The sequence below is a fragment of the Saccopteryx bilineata genome, chromosome 3 (assembly GCF_036850765.1).
Source record: "Saccopteryx bilineata isolate mSacBil1 chromosome 3, mSacBil1_pri_phased_curated, whole genome shotgun sequence".
Lineage (NCBI taxonomy): Eukaryota > Metazoa > Chordata > Mammalia > Chiroptera > Emballonuridae > Saccopteryx > Saccopteryx bilineata.
Genome location: NC_089492.1, coordinates 245,292,816 through 245,311,250, shown reverse-complemented (window position 1 = coordinate 245,311,250; position 18,435 = coordinate 245,292,816). Strand labels below are relative to the sequence as shown.

Sequence of the window (18,435 nt, the reverse complement as noted above, 5' to 3'; positions counted from 1 at the left end):
GTTGGAAGTATCCCTAGAGCCAAGCCTTCCGAGTAAGAATAACAGAGCATCGGCGGACGTCCCCTCCTCAACGTCCACTCCCACCTCCACATAACCTGCGGGTTGATATCTGGCCTTGAGTTCTGTTGCTATGGGTACCCAGTTGCCCAAATAAGTGGGCAAACTTTACAAATTAGAAAATTCAGCTTATGTTCAGCCCTTAAAAAAAAAAAAAAGGAAATCTTGCCATTTGTGACAACACCTGGATGAACCTGGAGGACATTATGCCAAATGCAAAAAGCCAGACAGAGAAAGAGAAGAGTGCATGATCACTCTTATGTGTGCAATCTAAAAAAGTTGAGCTCACAGAACCAGAGAGTAAGTGATAGACAGCAGGGGGTTACCAGGGGCTGAGGAGGGTGAATACGGGGAGAAGCTGGTCGGGGCACACAAACATTTGGGTATAGCATGAGGAAGTTCTGGGGATGCAATGCAGTGTGGTGACAATAGTTAATAATACTGTGTTGTGAACTTACCTGAAATTTGCTAAAAGAGTAGATATTAAGTGTTCTCACTGCCTTCAAAAAAAGGTAAGTGTAAGGTGATTAATGTGTTAATTCGTTGTGATAATTATTTTACAATGTATATGTATATCGAGCTATTACATTGTACACCAAAATAGATATAATTTTTCTCAACTGTATCTCAATAAAACTGGGAAAAATTCAGACTCTGTTTTCATGTTATTAAGATGCCTTCATATTAAAAAAACCATTTTGCATTTTTAATAACAAAGATTAAAATTATCATAATAAAAATGTTTAATTGAAGCGGAGGTCCTTCTTGTCTTTAGGAGAGGAAGCCGGGCTGCGCAGAACTCCGCCCCCCCGGCAGTCAGCTGCCGGCTGAGCGGCTGGTCGGCGTGGACAGACTGCTTTCAGTGCCAGGACAGAAAGGTGAGACGTTTGTGACCAGTTTGGGGGCATTTGGTATTTGAATTGTGTACTAGGCATTCAGATAGGCATAAGCAGCCAGGTCTATAAATATGGAGGTCTGGAGAGAAACTGAATCTATAAAGAGGTATTTGGAAGTCATGGTCATGTGGATGGTAGTATTTATTTTTTGCCTCTCCTGATTTTGTTTGTAAGGTGTTATTGGGTGAGGCTGTAAAAGATGTATGTGTTATGGTGTATTTGCAGAAAAGTGGTTATTTGGACAGGGCCACGCTGATCCCTGATGGCCTCTCTGGGTCCTAGCCAATCTATTACCTTCTAATGAGGGAATCTGGAGGGGCTAATGGCTTAGTGACAAAATGCCTAGCTGACCATGGCCTGTGGTGAGCTGAGATGAACCAGAGCCTGCCACAGAGGGTGTTCCTGAGGATTCCACATTCATAGACTAACAAGGCTAACACACCCAGTGAACAGATGTGTGCCTATCTTGCATGTCTAAGTGTTTTTTGAATGGTCCAAGATGGTGAGTAAACTCAGTGGTATACCAGGGAAGGGGGATGTTGAGACTCGCCACCACTGTTTTGGCAGAGAGGGACATTAAAATTCTACTTTGTTCAGAATCACTTTTATTTAATAATAAAATGCAGACCAGCTTCTATGCTGTTTCATTGCTGTTTTAAACCCTGTACAGACAGCACAGGCCTTTGCTGTATGCACCAAGGGCTTGGTCCATCCAGGCTCCCGCCCTCTGCACCCATGTACACTGCTGCCTGAACCTCGTCAAGTGAAAACGTTTAAGCTCTGAAATTAAGATTTAAATCCTGTCTTTGAATCATTTTTTTGCTATGTTTCTTTGGGCATATTTTTATCCTCTCCCTGTCTTCTATTCCTTATCTATAAATGAGAATAGGAATAGTGCTTACAATAGTTATTGTAAGCATTACATGAGTAATGCATGCAAAGTGCTTTTCATGGCATCTGGAACATGTTAGCTGTTTTTATAACTACTGTCTGTGCCCTCCTCTCCAACCCCACTCCCACTGCTTGAATCAAGTCCTGCCCTTCTCTTATGACAGCCTTTGCAGTCGGCCGATGGTCCTCCCTACTCCAGACCCACTCTTCAGTTAGGTGTGAAAGTGCCTGTGCCTGTTTGATGAACTGGTCAAAACCACAGCATGTTGGAAACACAATTTGGACCTGATTTATGCAACTTCAAAGCCTGAACTTCATTGTTCTGCCTCTCCCAGTTTTGAGATATGCCAAAGAATCCTAGACTTGCTCCTGTTTTCATCCTAGATAGGCCCCCAAATGCTCATCTTACTTTGAGATCCTGTATTAGTTCTCTGGGTACTGCTCTGACAAATTGCCACAAACAACAGCAGTGTATTCTCTGACAATTCTGGAAACCGGATGTCTGCAACAAGGGAGTCAACGGGGCACCCTCCCCATGAAGGCTCCAGGGGAGGATCTGTTCCTCGCCTCTTCCAGCTGCTGGTGGCTGTCCACCATCCTTGGCACATGGCTGCATAACTCTGTGGCCACACTGCTCCCTTCTCCTCTGTGTTTCTCCTCTGTGCATCCGTGCAAGACCTCTCTTGGCCTTATTCTCATAGGATGCTGTGATGGCATTCAGGGCCTACCTGGACCATCCATATCATCTCTTTTTTTCAAATAAAGTAGCACAACTTTCAAGGGTTAGGACTTGATATCTTTGCGTGACCATTAGTCAACCTATTATGTATCCCAAACTATATTTTTCTCATATGTTGCATTCAGATAGCATCTAGCACAGGTGAATGACTCACATGCTAAATCGGAATTGAATGACTTTCCTTAAGTAATCCTTAAAATAATTAAATCCTGTTATTTACGTGAAAGACACTCTGGTTTCTTTTTTTATTGACATGTTTCTTCCCCTCAAAATCACACAAAGATGTGCATTTCAGGAAAGAAACATCTACTAGCTAAAAAAGAAAATTATGTCTTAACAATCTCAACCACAGGCTACAGCACGGAGAAGTTCCTCAGGGAATGTCTGTACCAACCTTTTTGCAACACAATGTCTTCATTATTTGATAACAACCTAGAAAATAGGGAGCCGGTGGGAACCAACCTCAAGTTCGCATCATCATTCCCGGTATAGGAACCACAGGAAGGATAACGATGGCATTGAAAGTCACTATCCATTAAATAATGTCTACATACCAGGTGCTGTGCTAATGCTTCAAATAAATGGTCTTATTTGACTTTCACAGCCAACTGTACATGACAGATATCATCATCCCCTTTGCTTGGGTCGCCCATTGGGAAAGTGGCAGAGCCTAGATTTAAAACTTGATCAGTATGATTCTAAAAAGCCCACGTGCCTGACCACTTCACTCTATGGCCTCTCCCAGAACTGTATGTAGAATGATAATGATATTCACCTAATCCAATTCTCACTCAGTAATAAATCTTTCCAGAGCAGCCCAACAGTTGGCTACAAGGAGGATGATGATGTTGGTAACTATGACTGTTGACTGTATACCAGCAACCAGGCAAAGTGCTCATTTCTTTACATGTATTATCACTCATCTTCGCAACACTCTCAGACAGCTCTCATTTTGCAGATGAGAAAACTGAGGGCCTGAGACACTAAATAACTTACCCAGTGACACATGTATAGTAAATGGTAGAACGAGAATTTCAACCCAGTTTAAAATGGGATTCATAAGAGTATACAACTTTCCAAACTTTTGAGGATTTATGAGCTAAAGACTGGAAGAGTCTGACCAATAATAAGCACTCAATACATGGTAGCTACCAGCACCATTACATCATGTTGGCAACTGCAAGTCTTAGAACTCGGATGAGCTTTTTAAAGAGTAAAAAGAGAACTGGCTCTATGTTGGTGTGCTGAGCACTCCTTTGCTTACTCCATTGTGGGGCACACTGTGGGGAGAAAACAAAAACACCCTCATATTTGCAAATCAACCACTAACTCTAATCTCTTCCACAGAGTTTACTAATCTCTGCTATTGTTAACTGACAGGCAGAAAAGGCACACAGACAGGTGTGATCCCAGTTAGGGAGGTGGAAGTGGGCAAGGGGGGAGAGGCGGGGAAGCGGCCCGCTTGGCTCTCACCCGCCGGCTCACCAGGAAAGGACTGCATCAAGCAAGGCGATGATGGGGAGACCACGCCTGTTCCTGCGCACCAGTGACGCACCAGGCGAGGGGCCTCCTTGAACTGTCTCTCACAGACGAGTGTCATCACATCCACGTGACACAGCAGAAACCAGAAACCCAGAGAAGGTAGATGACTTGCTCAGGGGCAGTTGGTCAGTGACTCTGGGATCTAAACCCAAGTGGGTCTAATTCTCATGAGCACGCTCTTTCAAATGTAGGACACGGTGAAACAATCCTTAGTAATTGTTAGTGAAGTCAAGGAGGCCAACCACCTCGTTTTACAGATGTGGAAACTGAGGCACAGAGTACCAAGCACAGCAAGTAAGAAATAGGGTCAGGTCAGAAACCCGTATCTGTTGCCTTCCTATTGACTAATATTCTTGCAGGCGGGGCCCGAGGGTCTGATCCAGGGTAAGAGGCAGCAGAAATATGGGGCTACACATCGGCTTATTGCACATTCTCTGAGGAGCCCTCCAGACAGCACTGCATTGTTATCTATTTTATCTTCCCAACTGGACTCTAAGCTCCTTGAAGGCAGGGATGGGAACTAAGTATCTCCAGCATCCTCATGTCCTGCTCCCTCCTTCTCATGAAGCCGGAGAGCTCACAGACTGGTGTGCATTTTTACTCTTTCTGTCCTTCTTTTGCCCGTCTTTATTCATCTACTGTCAGAGCTGGACACAGGGCCTCAGATGATGTATCCAGAGTTCTCTTTGTCCATCTCTTGGATGGGCTTTTCTACAGAGTAGGCAAGATGACCACTCAATGCCCACAGTTTCCAGCAACTTCAGGAAGAAGAAACGGTCTTTTCCAATAGTTCTGGCAGAAAATCCTCAGAGGGGACGCTGATTGCCCTAAGTTTGAGCCATGAAACAACCTCTGAACCCACTGCAACTTGGCAGATCCAGATCTCTGGTTGCCCAGCCTGGTTCATACCCAGCCACCCCTGTGGCTAAGGGGATGAGGTCATCCCCTCTGAACCATATGAGACATGTCTCAAGGAAAGAGAGGATGCCATGACCAGAAAGAATGCTGCAAAGGAAAAGCAACAAATGTCTTCTAAAAGTGCCTCCTGTGAACCTGACTGTAGGTCAAGTGGACAAAGCCAAGTAAGACACGGCCCCTCCTCTCTCTCCCCTTACCCCCTACACCAGTGAGAAAGTTAACAAACAAGCAATCACAACTTTGTATGATACAACCTAGGAAGGGAGGAACGCACAGGAAACTGCAGACTATGCTCCTTAGTTAGGAAAGCCTTTCAGAGGAGCTAAACCACAACAAACCTTGAAAGGTGAATAGGAACTAACTAGTTGAAGAAGGAGGAGGAGGTTCTTCCCAGCAAGTAGGAAGACGCTAGCAACATCTCGTTCAAGCCTTTCATTTGTGCTTGGAGGCCTCATTCCGCATTCCAGCTGGTGGCTGTGCCTCCTCTGGTGGAACTTCACTCTGTATGAACACTGATCCCTTCCTCAAAAGACAGTCTTTCGGGCAGCTTTCCCTCAGTACAGTTATTCCCGACATTGAGCTGAGACCCGCTTGCGCAACTCTTGGTTGATTGATAGACAATGAATGTGTCTGGTTCAAAATCTGATTTAGTACCGACACCGGAGCCTGCTGCAGCCAAACAAGTTTGGGGGAACGATCTGCAGCGGGGATGTCTGGGATGAAATCAGCTGTCAGAGACCCGCAGCGTGTGTGAGGCAAGCACAGTGTGGACAGGATTTCCAGTGTAAAGAGTCAGGTGAGTAGCACTCGAGCGGGATAACAGATGTGCTTGTCAAACTTAACATGCAAAACACTTTCTAAGGAGCTTGTTAAAAGGCAGTATCCCTTAGAAATTGTCATTCTGGAGGTTTAAGATGGGGCCCAGGAATCCGCATTTTAAGCCAAGCTCACAGCCCAAGTAATTTTGATGTAAGTTTGTAGGAAAGTCTGTTGATTACATTTAGAAAAACAATATATAACTTGCTCATTCTTCTTTTCATGGAATAAATAATGATTGGGAACAGATTAGATGCCAGGCAGTATGCTACCTGCTGGTGATATAGAGATAAAAAAATAATATGACCAACCTCAAGGTACTCCTAGTCTCTCTGGGAGAGAGACCTACAAGGAGTTGATGACAATGTTGTGTGACAGCCAATAGAATGGGCATTAGTACGTGGTCCTATGGGACTGCCTAGCAGGGCGTACATACATCTGCTTTGGGGGATCAGAGCGGCTTCAAAATGATACTTGAACTGAGACTTAGAAAATAAAGAAGAGTTTCCAGGAAAAAGAATGTACAAAAGCACAGAGATTTAAGGACTCGCTATCAGTTCGGAATAATCGCAGGTCAGGCCTTTGGGAAGGGGTGGGGGGATAGGCCAGGGAGGTAATTGGGGGCCAGACTGTGGAATCTGAAAGAGGAATGGGCAGCCACCGGAAAATACAGTTCAGGGGGATGACAGGGCCAGATTGGCATTTTAGAAAGATCACTGGGCTGAAAAGTGGAGGCTCAATTTTAATTTTATTTATTTATTTATTTTTTATAGAGACAGAGAGAGATTCAGAGAGAGGGATAGACAGGGACAGACAGGGATAGAGAGATAAGAAGCATCAATCATTAGTTTTTCGTTGCGCGTTGCAACACCTTAGTTGTCCATTGATTGCTCTCTCATATGTGCCTTGACCACGGGCCTTCAGCAGACCAAGTAACCCCTTGCTCAAGCCAGCAACCTTGGGCTCAAGCCGGTGAGCTTTTGCTCAAACCAGATGAGCCCACGCTTAAGCTGGCGACCTCGGGGTCTCGAACCTGGATCTTCCGCATCCCAGTCCGACGCTCTATCCACTGCGCCACCGCCTGGTTAGGCTGGAGGCTCAATTTTAAAAGGGAGCCTGGGACAGGGCCTGAGTTGGGAGGCTGCAGGTGGGAGACAGTGAGGCTGCAGGGAGGCAAGAGGCAGGGAGGACAAAAAAAAAAAAAAAGGATGTAATCGGATGGAGAGAACTGAGGGCGATTCAGAGGTGGGGTGGATTTGGTGACCAGGCACGTGGGTCACGAGAGAGGGCGGGGCAATCTGGCAGCTCCAGGAGCAACCACAGCCTCTGCTCTCCCAGGGCGCTGCCTGAAACGCCACCTCGTGTGTAACGGAGACCAGGACTGCTTAGATATGTCTGACGAAGAGAACTGTGAAGATGTCAGGAGTTTTGAAGACGACTGCAGCCTGTATGAGCCGATTCCAGGATCAGAGAGGGCAGCCCATGGGTGAGTCACTGCCTTCTGGCTGTTTGGAAGCAGGGAATGTGAATACTATTCAATTGGGAATATTAGTGTTGGAGGCAGAGAGGGTTTTTTGGGGAAGATTCCTCCAGAGAGTGCTTCCTATGAGACAGTCGTCATTGTCCATCTAAGGTGGTGACTTAGTCCGAGGGGCTGTAACAAAATACCGTACACGCAGTGGCTCAGAAACAACAGGGATGTGTCTCTCACAGGTCAGGAGGTTGGAAGTCACCGTGGTCAGGTGAGGGTCTTGTTTCAGGTCTTGTATCCTCACGTACTGGAAGCGGTTAGGGAGTTCTGTGGGGTCTCTTTTCTTAGGGCACTAAACTCATTCATGAGAGTTTCATCCTCATAATCTAAGCACCTCCTTAAGGCCCCACCTCCTAACACTATCATAGTAGGGATTAGGAATTTAACATATGAAATTTGGGTGGGGGACACAGACATTCAGTCCATAAGAGGGCGCTTACCCAGTCCTGCCTCCATGACACCCTTGTTTTCCCCTCTATGTCTCCTACTGAGAGTCCTCCTCTCCTTTCTCCCCTGCCCATGCTATTGCTCACTCCTCTCACCCCAGTTCCATTGCCAAGGCCCATCTAAGAGGTTCCATGTCTTCCATGAATGCATCTCTGAGGTCTCAAGAGAATAGCTCTTCTCTGACCCAAGTGCACTTCCCGGGAGTCCTGTTCACATTCTGCATTGGGCTGTCGTTGCCGGGAGAACTGGGGATAGCAGAATAGCACAGTGCGAAGGAAATGGATTAGGTGACGTGGGGACAGGCCGTCTTTTACCAGTGCTCACTCCCGCCTCCCAGGCCAGTGTCTTTATCTGCTGAGATTCAGTCAACCTTGATTCTAACTTTCTTTATCATATACATCCTGCTCTGGTTCTGTTCCCTGAATGCTTCACACTCTTTTTTTATGAGACTTACTACATTTAATTTCTTCTTACTGAAATGTCCTTTCCCACGTTTCTAACCTGCCTAACTTCTCACACAGCATTATAAACTAGATTTTGTCCCCCTAAAATTTGTATGATGGAGCCCTAACCTCTGTGTGACTGTATTTGGAGACCCTGCCTTTAGGAGAGGTAATTCAGGCTCAGTGAGGTCTAAGGTGAGGCCATAATCCAATAGGACATATGTCTTTATAAAAAACCCCAGAGATCTCTCGCACAACATGCAGAGAAGAGGCCATGTGAGGTCCTAATGAGAAGGTGGCTGTTTGCAACCCAGGAAGAGGTCTCACCGAAAACCAATCCTGGCAGCACTTTGATCTTGGACACTTCCAATCTCCTTTACTGTGAAAAAAAGTTTATTACTTGAGTCACCCATTTTGTAATATTTTGTTATGACAGCTCGAACTAAGACACCTAGGCATCCCCTCCACCACCTACTCTTCTTGACACAACTTGACTTTCCTCTCTCATGGCTCCCAGAATCCTCTCTGCTTCCTGCCCTTGCAGCACTTATCCAACAGGGCTGGGGCATCTGTTACAATGTCCTTCTGCCCCTGCGAGGAGCCCCTCCCCGTCTCTGCTTCTCCGGCACCGGCGCAGGGCCACACTCACGGAGACAGGCAGGACTGTTAGTTCCCTCGCACTTTGACTTTGCCCTAGATCTTGTCCCTTAACTTGAAGGCGGACTTTTTGAAAGTGGAGGCTGCTTCTGACTCATCTCTTTTGATCAGCTGAGCCCCGATGTCAGAGCTTTTCCTATAATAGCCTCTCACTAAGTATTGGTTGAATTGGAACAAATCAATATGATCAACTCGATCTTTAGAGATGAGGGAACAGGGAGATGGAGTAATCATCACAAAGTGACCGGCCCTATTGCAGCCCATGCAGGGTCAGGGGAAGGTGCTGTGACATGCAGCTCTCGCTCATCACGGCCTAACTGCCCGAATATCACAGCTCACCTACCAGATGGGTTAGAACCCTGTCCATGCATGGAGATGCTCACTTAGGCAAAGATTGTAAAATTCCATTTTTGTTTTCAGACTAATAGTATCAGTTTGCTAGGGCTGCCGTAACAAAGCACCACATACTAGGTGGCTGTAGTTTATTTTCTCACTGTTCTGGAGGCTAGAAGTCTGGGCCAGGTGTCGGCGGGGTTGTTTCTTCTGCACTCTCTCCTTGGCTTGTTGATAGCCATCTTCTCTCTGTGTCATCTCATGGTCTTCCCTCTGTGTGTGTCTGGGTCAAACCTCTCCCTTTTTATTGGATTAGGGTTCTACCTAATGACCACATTTTAAAAGGGTTACCTCTATAAAGACTTTACAACCAAAATTCAGTCAAATTCTGAGGTTTTGGGGATTAGGATTTCAATCTATGAATGTTTGGCTGGGGATGCAATTCAGCCCCTTCCCCCAATAAAAGGGGGTTGTTGTAGATCCTGAAAGTGACTGTGGGGTGAACACAGGCAAAGCATAAAATATTGAGGTTTCACTTGAAAAATGATTATTTTCTTATTGGCCAAAAGATTGCAGACCATGACCTGATCCCACGTGGTACAATCAGGAGCATTTCAAACATGCGTCCTGATTGCTTTGCCCACACTAGACCCTGAAACCAGTTGGAAGGCTCCTTCTCCACTCCTGACAGCTGACATTTTGATGGTTTTCCTTTTTTTTTTTTTTTAACAGTTTTTCTATTTAAGGTGTTAGAGGCCTTTTCTGAAATCATATTTTTTTCTCACTGAAGCTTTCCCTAGTCTTTAAAATCTATTTGTTGTTACAGAAGTCACACGTTTGAGGTAAAACCTGTGTCTTCCTTCACCCTCCCTGCCCTGCGCCCACCCAGTCGCCCTCTTCCACTGCCCCCCTGAGAGCTGAGCCCTGCTCATGGTTGGTGTAGGTACATCCAGATCAGGGGAAAATGCATTGACAACATGCACTGTTAGGGAGGGAAGAATGTCAATAATATGTGCTGTGCATTATAGACTTAAGTATATTTTACATAAACAGGATTATATGATACTACATGTAGTTTATAACTGGCTTTTCTCACTTAATAACACATTTTGACGATTTCCCACATATTTCATATTATCTCTATGTACCATAATTTTCTATAACTATGTTATAGGTCAGGCAAAGTATGGCTTGAAGGCTGTTTTCAGCCTGCTGTTTGTTTTTGTAAATTAAGTCGTATTGGAACACAGCTTTTGCCCTACAAAGGCAGAGCTTAGACCATGATGGCGAACCTTTTTATAAAAACCGCCCACTTTTGCAGTGCTGGTCAACCTGGTCCCTCCTGCCCACTAGTGGGCATTCCAGCTTTCATGGTGGGCGGTAGCAGAGCAACCAAACAGCACTGCAATTTGTCTAAGGTCACACAGCTAGATGTGGCAGAGATGGGAGACGGGTTCAGACTATCTGGTTCTTATGCTTGGACTCTTGACAATTCTGCATATTCTTCTTTAATTTATTCAACAAGTGTTTAGGGGTGTCTCCCATGTGGGAGGACTGTCCTAGATGCTGAACAAAAGCTGTCTTGCTGCTCTGGTTAAAGAGAACCTCGTGGCCCAGGCCCAGCTCATCCATTGTTACCCAACATGACCTATAAGGTACTTTGAGGGCTCCACAGAACACGATTTGAGAAACCACTGCTTAGACGACCAGCTACAACATCTTCTAGATACTTTAGGCCACCTTGGCCTTTCCAGTGCTCTCTCCCAGAAGCTGCTTGCTTTTTCAATATAGGTATAACATCCTGACCCAGCAAGAAACTCTGAGTGTGTACGACGCCAAATATTATGGGGGCCAGTGTGAGACAGTGTACAATGGGGAATGGAGGGAACTTCGATACGACCCTGCCTGTGAGCAACTGTACTATGGAGATGATGAGAAGTACTTCCGGAAACCCTACAACTTCCTAATGTACCGCTTTGAAGTAAGTCTCCACAGGGGCACTCATAGGCCACAGTAGGGTGGGGGCAGAAAGGAGAGGCCTGTTGGTGGAAATAGATGCCTTGACTGGGAGACTTTATTTCTTGTAGAGCTTGCTGGTGGTGGCAGGTTCCTTTACACCTGTCCCACACGTTCTCAGTGGTAAAGGGTACTGAGAGTCAAGGGCAGGGCTAGGGAGCTGTGTAAGATGTGATCACCCACCTGCTAGATCTTGGCTCCATTCCAAAACCAAAAAATAGTTTTAGGCCCTATTCTCTGGGCCACTAGTCAGAACTATCTCAAGTTGTGGAGCCGTTAGAATATAAGAACAGTTAGACCTCTGTATTAGCAGGTCTGCATCTGTGGATTCAACCAAACATGGATCCAAAATATTTGAAAACATAAATGCTACATTGTTGCTGATGTATACTGTGTAGTTAGGCTACCTATGATGGCGACATCTGTATAGAACATGTACACACTTTTTTATTCTTTTTTTAAAAAGACAGAGAGAGAGTCAGAGAGAGGGATAGATAGGGACAGACAGACAGGAATGGAGAGAGATGAGAAGCATCAATCATCAGTTTTTCTGTTGTGACACCTTAGTTGTTCATTGATTGCTTTTCCATATGTGCCTTGACAGCGAGCCTTCAGCAGACTGAGTGAACCCTTGCTTGAGCCAGTGACCTTGGGTCCAAGCTGGTGAGCTTTTTGCTCAAGCCAGATGAGCCCACACTCAAGCTGGCGACCTCGGGGTCTCAAACCTGGGTCCTCCACATCCCAGTCTGACGCTCTATCCACTGCGCCACCGCCTGGTCAGGCCACTTTTTTATTCTTGTCATTATACTCTTAACAACACAGTATAACAAATATTTATATAACATTTAAATTGTATTAGGTATTATAAGTGATTTAAAGTATACTGATGATATACGTGGGACATATGCAAATGCTATGCCATTATAAAAGGGACTTGAGCACCTGTGGATCTTGGTATCCATGGGGTATTCGGAACCATCCCCCACAGACACCGATGAACAAATGTATATAGGACCTTGAGCAGCTCATTGCCGCTGCTTGGGCCCAGTTTCCTAAGCTGTAAAGTTGAGGGCAGGACAAGAGGTGGCTGGATAGGGTTCTGAGACCTATGCCCCGACCTTCCCAAGAGTGGCTCCCCACTGGTCTCCTTCATATCTGGGTATTCTGCATGGATGGTCTAATCATATTTAGGTAAAGATCATGTTAAACAGGTAAAACACAGTTTCAATTTTCTTAAAAGAGAAAGTTAACCAAAACATTTAGAGTTGGCTTAGCGTTCCAACACCTGACAATCAAAGTGGGTATTCTGCATATGATTTTGTTTAAAGAAAGGGCTCTGCTGTTCAACAGTGTTTGCAAACTGCTGCTGATCCAGGATTCTCTCCATCTCTAAAAGTCCTTGGTCTCCTGACCACTCAGGGCAGCACATGGCTCCTGACCAGCTCCAGAGCCTGCTCCTGACCTCTCACTTCTTCAGCACTCACCCTCTGGGGGAGACGTCCACACAGCGAACTGCCCTGCATGCTTACTATGTGGCAATCCTTCTACATCTGCACACATTCTTCCAGAACAGCATGATGGGGTCGATGTCATCATTTTCCCATTGTAGATGCTAAAAACCCAGAGAGTTAGAAGGATAAAGTGTCCAGCTCAAAGCTGTACTGCAGTAGGAGGCTAGGAGGCAGAGAAAAGATTCAAACCCAGATCCATCTGAACTAAGCCTGAACATGTCATTTAGAAGGGAGAATGAATTTTGTATTCATTATATCTATATAGTCAAACACATTACACACACATTACACACACACACACACACACATTCTATAGAGAGAGATAGTAGAATCCTAGGACTCTAAACAATTATCAAGTCGTATTCCCCCCTCCTCCAAGTTCCTCAAGAGAAAAATATTGACACAAGATAAATCCAGGCATATTAGGTCTGTGTTTAAGGAGTTGGCTTCTCCTACCCACTTCCACCTCTGCCATCAGGCCTAAGATAAGCCAAACTGGAAGACATGGGCAATGGGAGTCTCCTAACCTGGAGGACGGTCTAGACCAGTGGCAGTCAACCCGGTCCCTACCACCCCCTAGTGGGTGTTCCAGCTTTCATGGTGGGCGGTAGCGGAGCAACCAAAGTATAAATAAAAAGATAGATTTAACTATAGTAAGTTGTTTTATAAAGATTTATTCTGCCAAACTTAGTGAAAATCTGACATAAAGTACTTAGTAAATAATTATTATTATATGCTTTAACTTGCTGTAACTCTGCTTTATAAATTTTATAAAGTAAAGTTACTTCTGTACTTTATAAATCATCACTACTGTGGAACCAGTGGGCGGTTAGAAAATTTTACTACTAACAGAGATACAAAAGTGGGCGGTAGGTATAAAAAGGTTGACTCTCCCTGGTGTAGACGTTAGTCTACATATCCGGCAAGACAGTCTAGGCTGTGCTCTGGCAGCAGAGGATTCTGAAATCTCAGTGCTTTGAAGCAACAATGCCTTACTTACACTACTTGTCCATCCGAAGGTGGTCACAGACACTCAGGACCCAAACTAATAGAGATCCTATCTCACCAGATGCTCTTGTGATAGCTCAGTGAACCATGCATGTGCTCTAAAGCCTCGCTTCCATGGCTCAAGCAAGGCATAAGACCATGTCTCAGTTCAAGGTGGCAGAGAAGTGCACTCCTACTGTGTGCCTGGAATGAGATAACTGAACATTTGTGGGCAGCACTAAAGCATCCCTCTGCCTAGAATTATCATCATGTGCATGGCCTTCTTTGCCCCCTTCCTCCCTGGTTCACGCCCAAAAGTGGCTTTCTGTATCTCTATTGAATACATTGCAAAACCATGCAGTGACCTTCTGTACAGGAAGGATAACCCAGCAAAAAGGAAATCAGTGCTTAGAACTAGACAGATATAGCATTTTACCAGAATCATCCGTGTGTGTATTTAAATAAACATTTTAGCAGTACCACTAAACAGTAACTCTATACTGCTGTATTTTTGGTATCTTAGTATCAGTCTGATGCCTGGTTTATCCTTTTTAAAAGACTTATTTATAATAACCTGAAACTTTGTAGATATTTTACAAATCAAAGATTTTAAAAAAATGTACAGATTTTGCCTGACCGGTGGTGGTGCAGTGGATTGAGCGTCAGCCTGGGATACCAAGGCCCCAGTTCAAAACCTCAAGGTCACTGGCTTGAGTGTGGGATCACTGACATGGTTCCAAGAGGCTGGCTTGAGCCCAAGGTCACTGGTGTGAGCAAGGAGTCACTGGCTCGGCTTGAGCCGCCTGCCCTAGTCAAGGCACGTCTGAGAAGAAATAAATGAATAACTAAAGTGAAGCAACTACAAGTTGATGCTACTCATCTCCCTCTACCCCACATATCTCTCTAAATAAATAAATAAATGAATAAATGAATAAATATTAAGTATAAATAGAAAAAACTGTATGTGCACAAAGCAAACATCTATTTTTTTTCTTTTCAGGCCCTGGCAGACTCTAGTTTCTCCTCAGAGTCCTATGATGATACCAATGAACTTTTTTCAAAACTAAGAAATGACCTATCTCTGTCAGGTGGGTTGACCGTTGGCGCAGGTCCTGCTGGCAGCCCTGTAACAGTGAATGTGGGTGTATCCGGGTCACATGCCTCTTCGATCTTGAATGAGTTAAGCAAGTATAACGAGAAGGTATTAAAACATAATGCCTCTGTCACACAGTGTTCCATAATCTATATTGAACACCCTCACCTTAATTGCATTAAAAAGTACAGTGGTAATTGAACCTTCATTTGCTTGTGTAATTGGAAGTGTCTGATCAGTGGTAATCACGTTTGTTTTCCTTATTACACTTTTGTACACAGAATCATCACAAAGGGAATACAATCCAGCCATGAGACTAGACCCCTTCTCACTTCACCCCATCCTTTTACATGGTTACCTGGAGCATAGAGGGAAATACTTAGAATGGTAATGTCTTAAAGAGAAACAGCCAGACCCTCTTAACTAGACTTGGAAGAATTCTAAAGCAAACCTTACTTTTCCAAATAGATCAGAGGGGTTGGCATGCTGAATCGGTTTTTCATTTATTCATCAAACTTTCACTACCTGCTATCTATTGTCCTGAGGAATCAGGCAGTGCTTACCCGAGGGAAAAGTATCTACCTAAACTGAGACCTAAAAACTAGTTCAAGGGCTCCAGAGGAAGGGAGGCAGAAAGGGTGATTAGGCTTGGGGAACAGCAGCACAAAGGCCGGGAGATGAGACTATGCCTCACAGATTTGGGATTGAAAGTACTTTCGGCAGCGGAAGCACAGGGGTAGGAAGGCAAAGTAGGGAGTGATGATGAGGAAGAGGTAATTAAGAGCCAGAGAAATATTTATTGAACTGGGGATATAGTAGGGGCCTCAAGAAATTATTTAGAATGATGAAAATACAGTTACAAAAGTTATCTTACCAAATATGAATCAGATTCAGGAGCTATGCCACAAATTAGCTATTGATCTGAGGGGGAAAGTATTGTTCTATTATCTGGATATCACATATTAATGTGGACTTTTCTAAAAGCAGGTGACCTCTTTGACTGTCACTTTGGATCAAGGTTTACATTATGACCCTCTTCCTTTTAAAACATTATCCTGGTCCTGGCTTTCTTCTTCTGATGATGATGATAATGATTATATACCAGGGTCCTGCTTTTATACTGAATAGTCTAACAATCACTAACTACAACATCAACTGCATGAGGGCAGGGACTTATCTCAGTCAAGATTATATCCATTGCACCTAGCATAGTGCAAGTGCATATAGGTACTATTAGATATTCGTTCAGTAAATTAAATAACTAAATAATCTTGGCAATTTGCCATGTCATTGAAAAGATTTTCTTTTTCTATTTTCTTTTTTAATTCAGTGAGAGGAGGGGAGGCAGAGAGAGAGAGGCTCCTGCATGTGCCCTACCAGGGTCCACTAGGCAAGCCCATTAGCGGGCAATGCTCTACCTATCTGGGGTACTGCAACTCAGCAACTGAGTTCTTCTTAGCACCTAAACTTGAGGCCATGGAACCATCCTCAGTGCCCAGGACCAACTTGCCCCAGTAGAGTCATGGCTGCAGGAGGAGAAGAGAGAGAAAGAGAAACGAGAGGGGGAAAGAGAAAAGCAGGTGGGCGCTTCTCCTGTGTGTCCTGACTGGGAATTGAACCCAGGACATCCACAAGCCAGGCTGACACTCTACCACTGAGCAAACCAGCCAGGGCTGAAAATATTTCTAAGCATAATTTGTATCAGATACCTAATACTTGTGTAGGAGGTTGCATAATGCAACACTTTAATTAGAGCAGGGAGAAATGTGGAGATGACAATGGACTGGGGATACAGTAGAGGTGAGGAGCACAGAGAAGCACAGCATAGTAAGTAATCCAGGTGAGCATTGATGAGAACTTGACCTGCACAGTGGCAGTGAAGAGAGATGAAGTCAGTCATGGGAAAAGAAGTCAGGAACACCCTGGTGTCTAATATGTGCTTGTAAAATATACTAATAATCCATTATAGGTATTTATGTTTATGTATTTATCAGTAAATACATATGTATTTCCCACAGGTACTGAATGATGACCTTTTGCATCATATCATACATTTAAAATGCATACTGTCTTTGTTCTTTTCCCTCATTCTATGGCGGTTGTGGCTGTTGGCAGAAATACAGCTTCATGAGAATTTTCACAAAGGTGCAGACAGCTCATTTTAAGATGAGGAGAGACAATATTATGCTTGATGAAGGCATGCTGCAGTCACTAATGGAGCTTCCGGAACAGTACAATTACGGCATGTATGCCAAGTTCATCAATGACTATGGCACCCATTACATAACGTCTGGATCAATGGGTGGCATTTATGAGTATTTTCTGGTGCTCAACAAAGAGAAAATGGAATCAATAGGTGAGTAGAAGCTTTATGTACACAGTGGTCAGTGCTGATACCAGAACATGGTTTGCAGTTTCCTGAGCACTTACTATGAGCCCAGCATGATCTCATTTAGTCCTCATGACAACCTTATAAGTTATTGGTATTATTTACAGGGGACTAAGGTCTAGAGCAGTGGTCCTCAACCTTTTTTGGGCCATGGACCGGTTTAATGTCAGAAAATATTCTCACGGACTGGCCTTTAGGGTGGGATAGATAAATGTATCACGTGACTGAGACAAGCGTCAAGAGTGAGTCTTAGAAGGATGTAACAGAGGAAATCTGGTCATTTTTAAAAAATAAAACATTGTTCAGACTTAAATATAAATAAAACGGAAATAATGTAAGTTATTTATTCTTTCTCTGAGGACTGGTACCAAATGGCCCACAGACCAGTACCGGTCCGCGGCCCGGGGGTTGGGGACCGCTGGTCTAGTGGGTGAAATGACTTGCTAATTATGCACTACAAGCATGACTTTAACTTGTCTGGCTCCCTAAAAGTATGTGTTTTCTATTTCACCATGGCTAGCTCTTTAGTAATAATCTGGGATTTTGTTATTCAAAACATTAAAATTTATTTTAAATGTAGATTCTTGGTCAATGTCAGTCATCAGTGACACCAGAAAACTGGAGGCATCCCAGATTCCTCCTCCTCTTTCACCCCTGTCGATCTCTGAGACCCTCAGTTCTCTGCCCGGACAGCTCTGGTCCATCTGTGGTTCTCCACATTTACTCCTACACTGGTGGGCTGGGGTCTCATCTTTCACTCATTACTGCAGAGGCTCCAAGTGGTTTTTAGGGGATCAGCCCTTCCAATCCATTCTCAGCTGTTACTATCAGAAGAATCTTTCTACTTCACAGATCTAATGATATCACTTTCTTGCCTAATATCCTGAATGGCTAAGAATAAAGTCTAAACTTCCTGGCATGACATCAGCATGGTCTCCCTACAAACTGCTAGAACAGCGGTTCTCAAAGTGTGGACTCCAGCTGGCAGCATTAGCATCACCAGGGAACCTGTTAGAAATGCAAATTCTCAGGCTCCCATACCAAGCCTACTAAATTAGAAACTCTGGGAATGGGCTCAGAACTCTGTTATGACTAGCCCTTCAGGGCATTCTGATGCTTACTAGTTTGAGACCATAGATCTAATTAATGAATGAGTAGAAGGGTGAGAG

At 44.4% G+C, this 18,435-nt stretch overlaps 1 protein-coding gene across 1 annotated transcript in view; it reads left to right on the top strand.

Annotated features, from left to right (window-relative positions):
• Positions 1-18,435, top strand: part of C8A (complement C8 alpha chain) — a 62,340-nt gene that overhangs the window by 12,040 nt on the left and 31,865 nt on the right. Inside the window, exons 2-7 of the mRNA XM_066269079.1 lie at positions 833-935; positions 5,695-5,839; positions 7,198-7,345; positions 11,062-11,251; positions 14,785-14,985; positions 16,993-17,233. Coding sequence (XP_066125176.1) covers positions 833-935; positions 5,695-5,839; positions 7,198-7,345; positions 11,062-11,251; positions 14,785-14,985; positions 16,993-17,233 — 1,028 coding nt within the window. The remainder of the gene's footprint in view (positions 1-832; positions 936-5,694; positions 5,840-7,197; positions 7,346-11,061; positions 11,252-14,784; positions 14,986-16,992; positions 17,234-18,435) is intronic.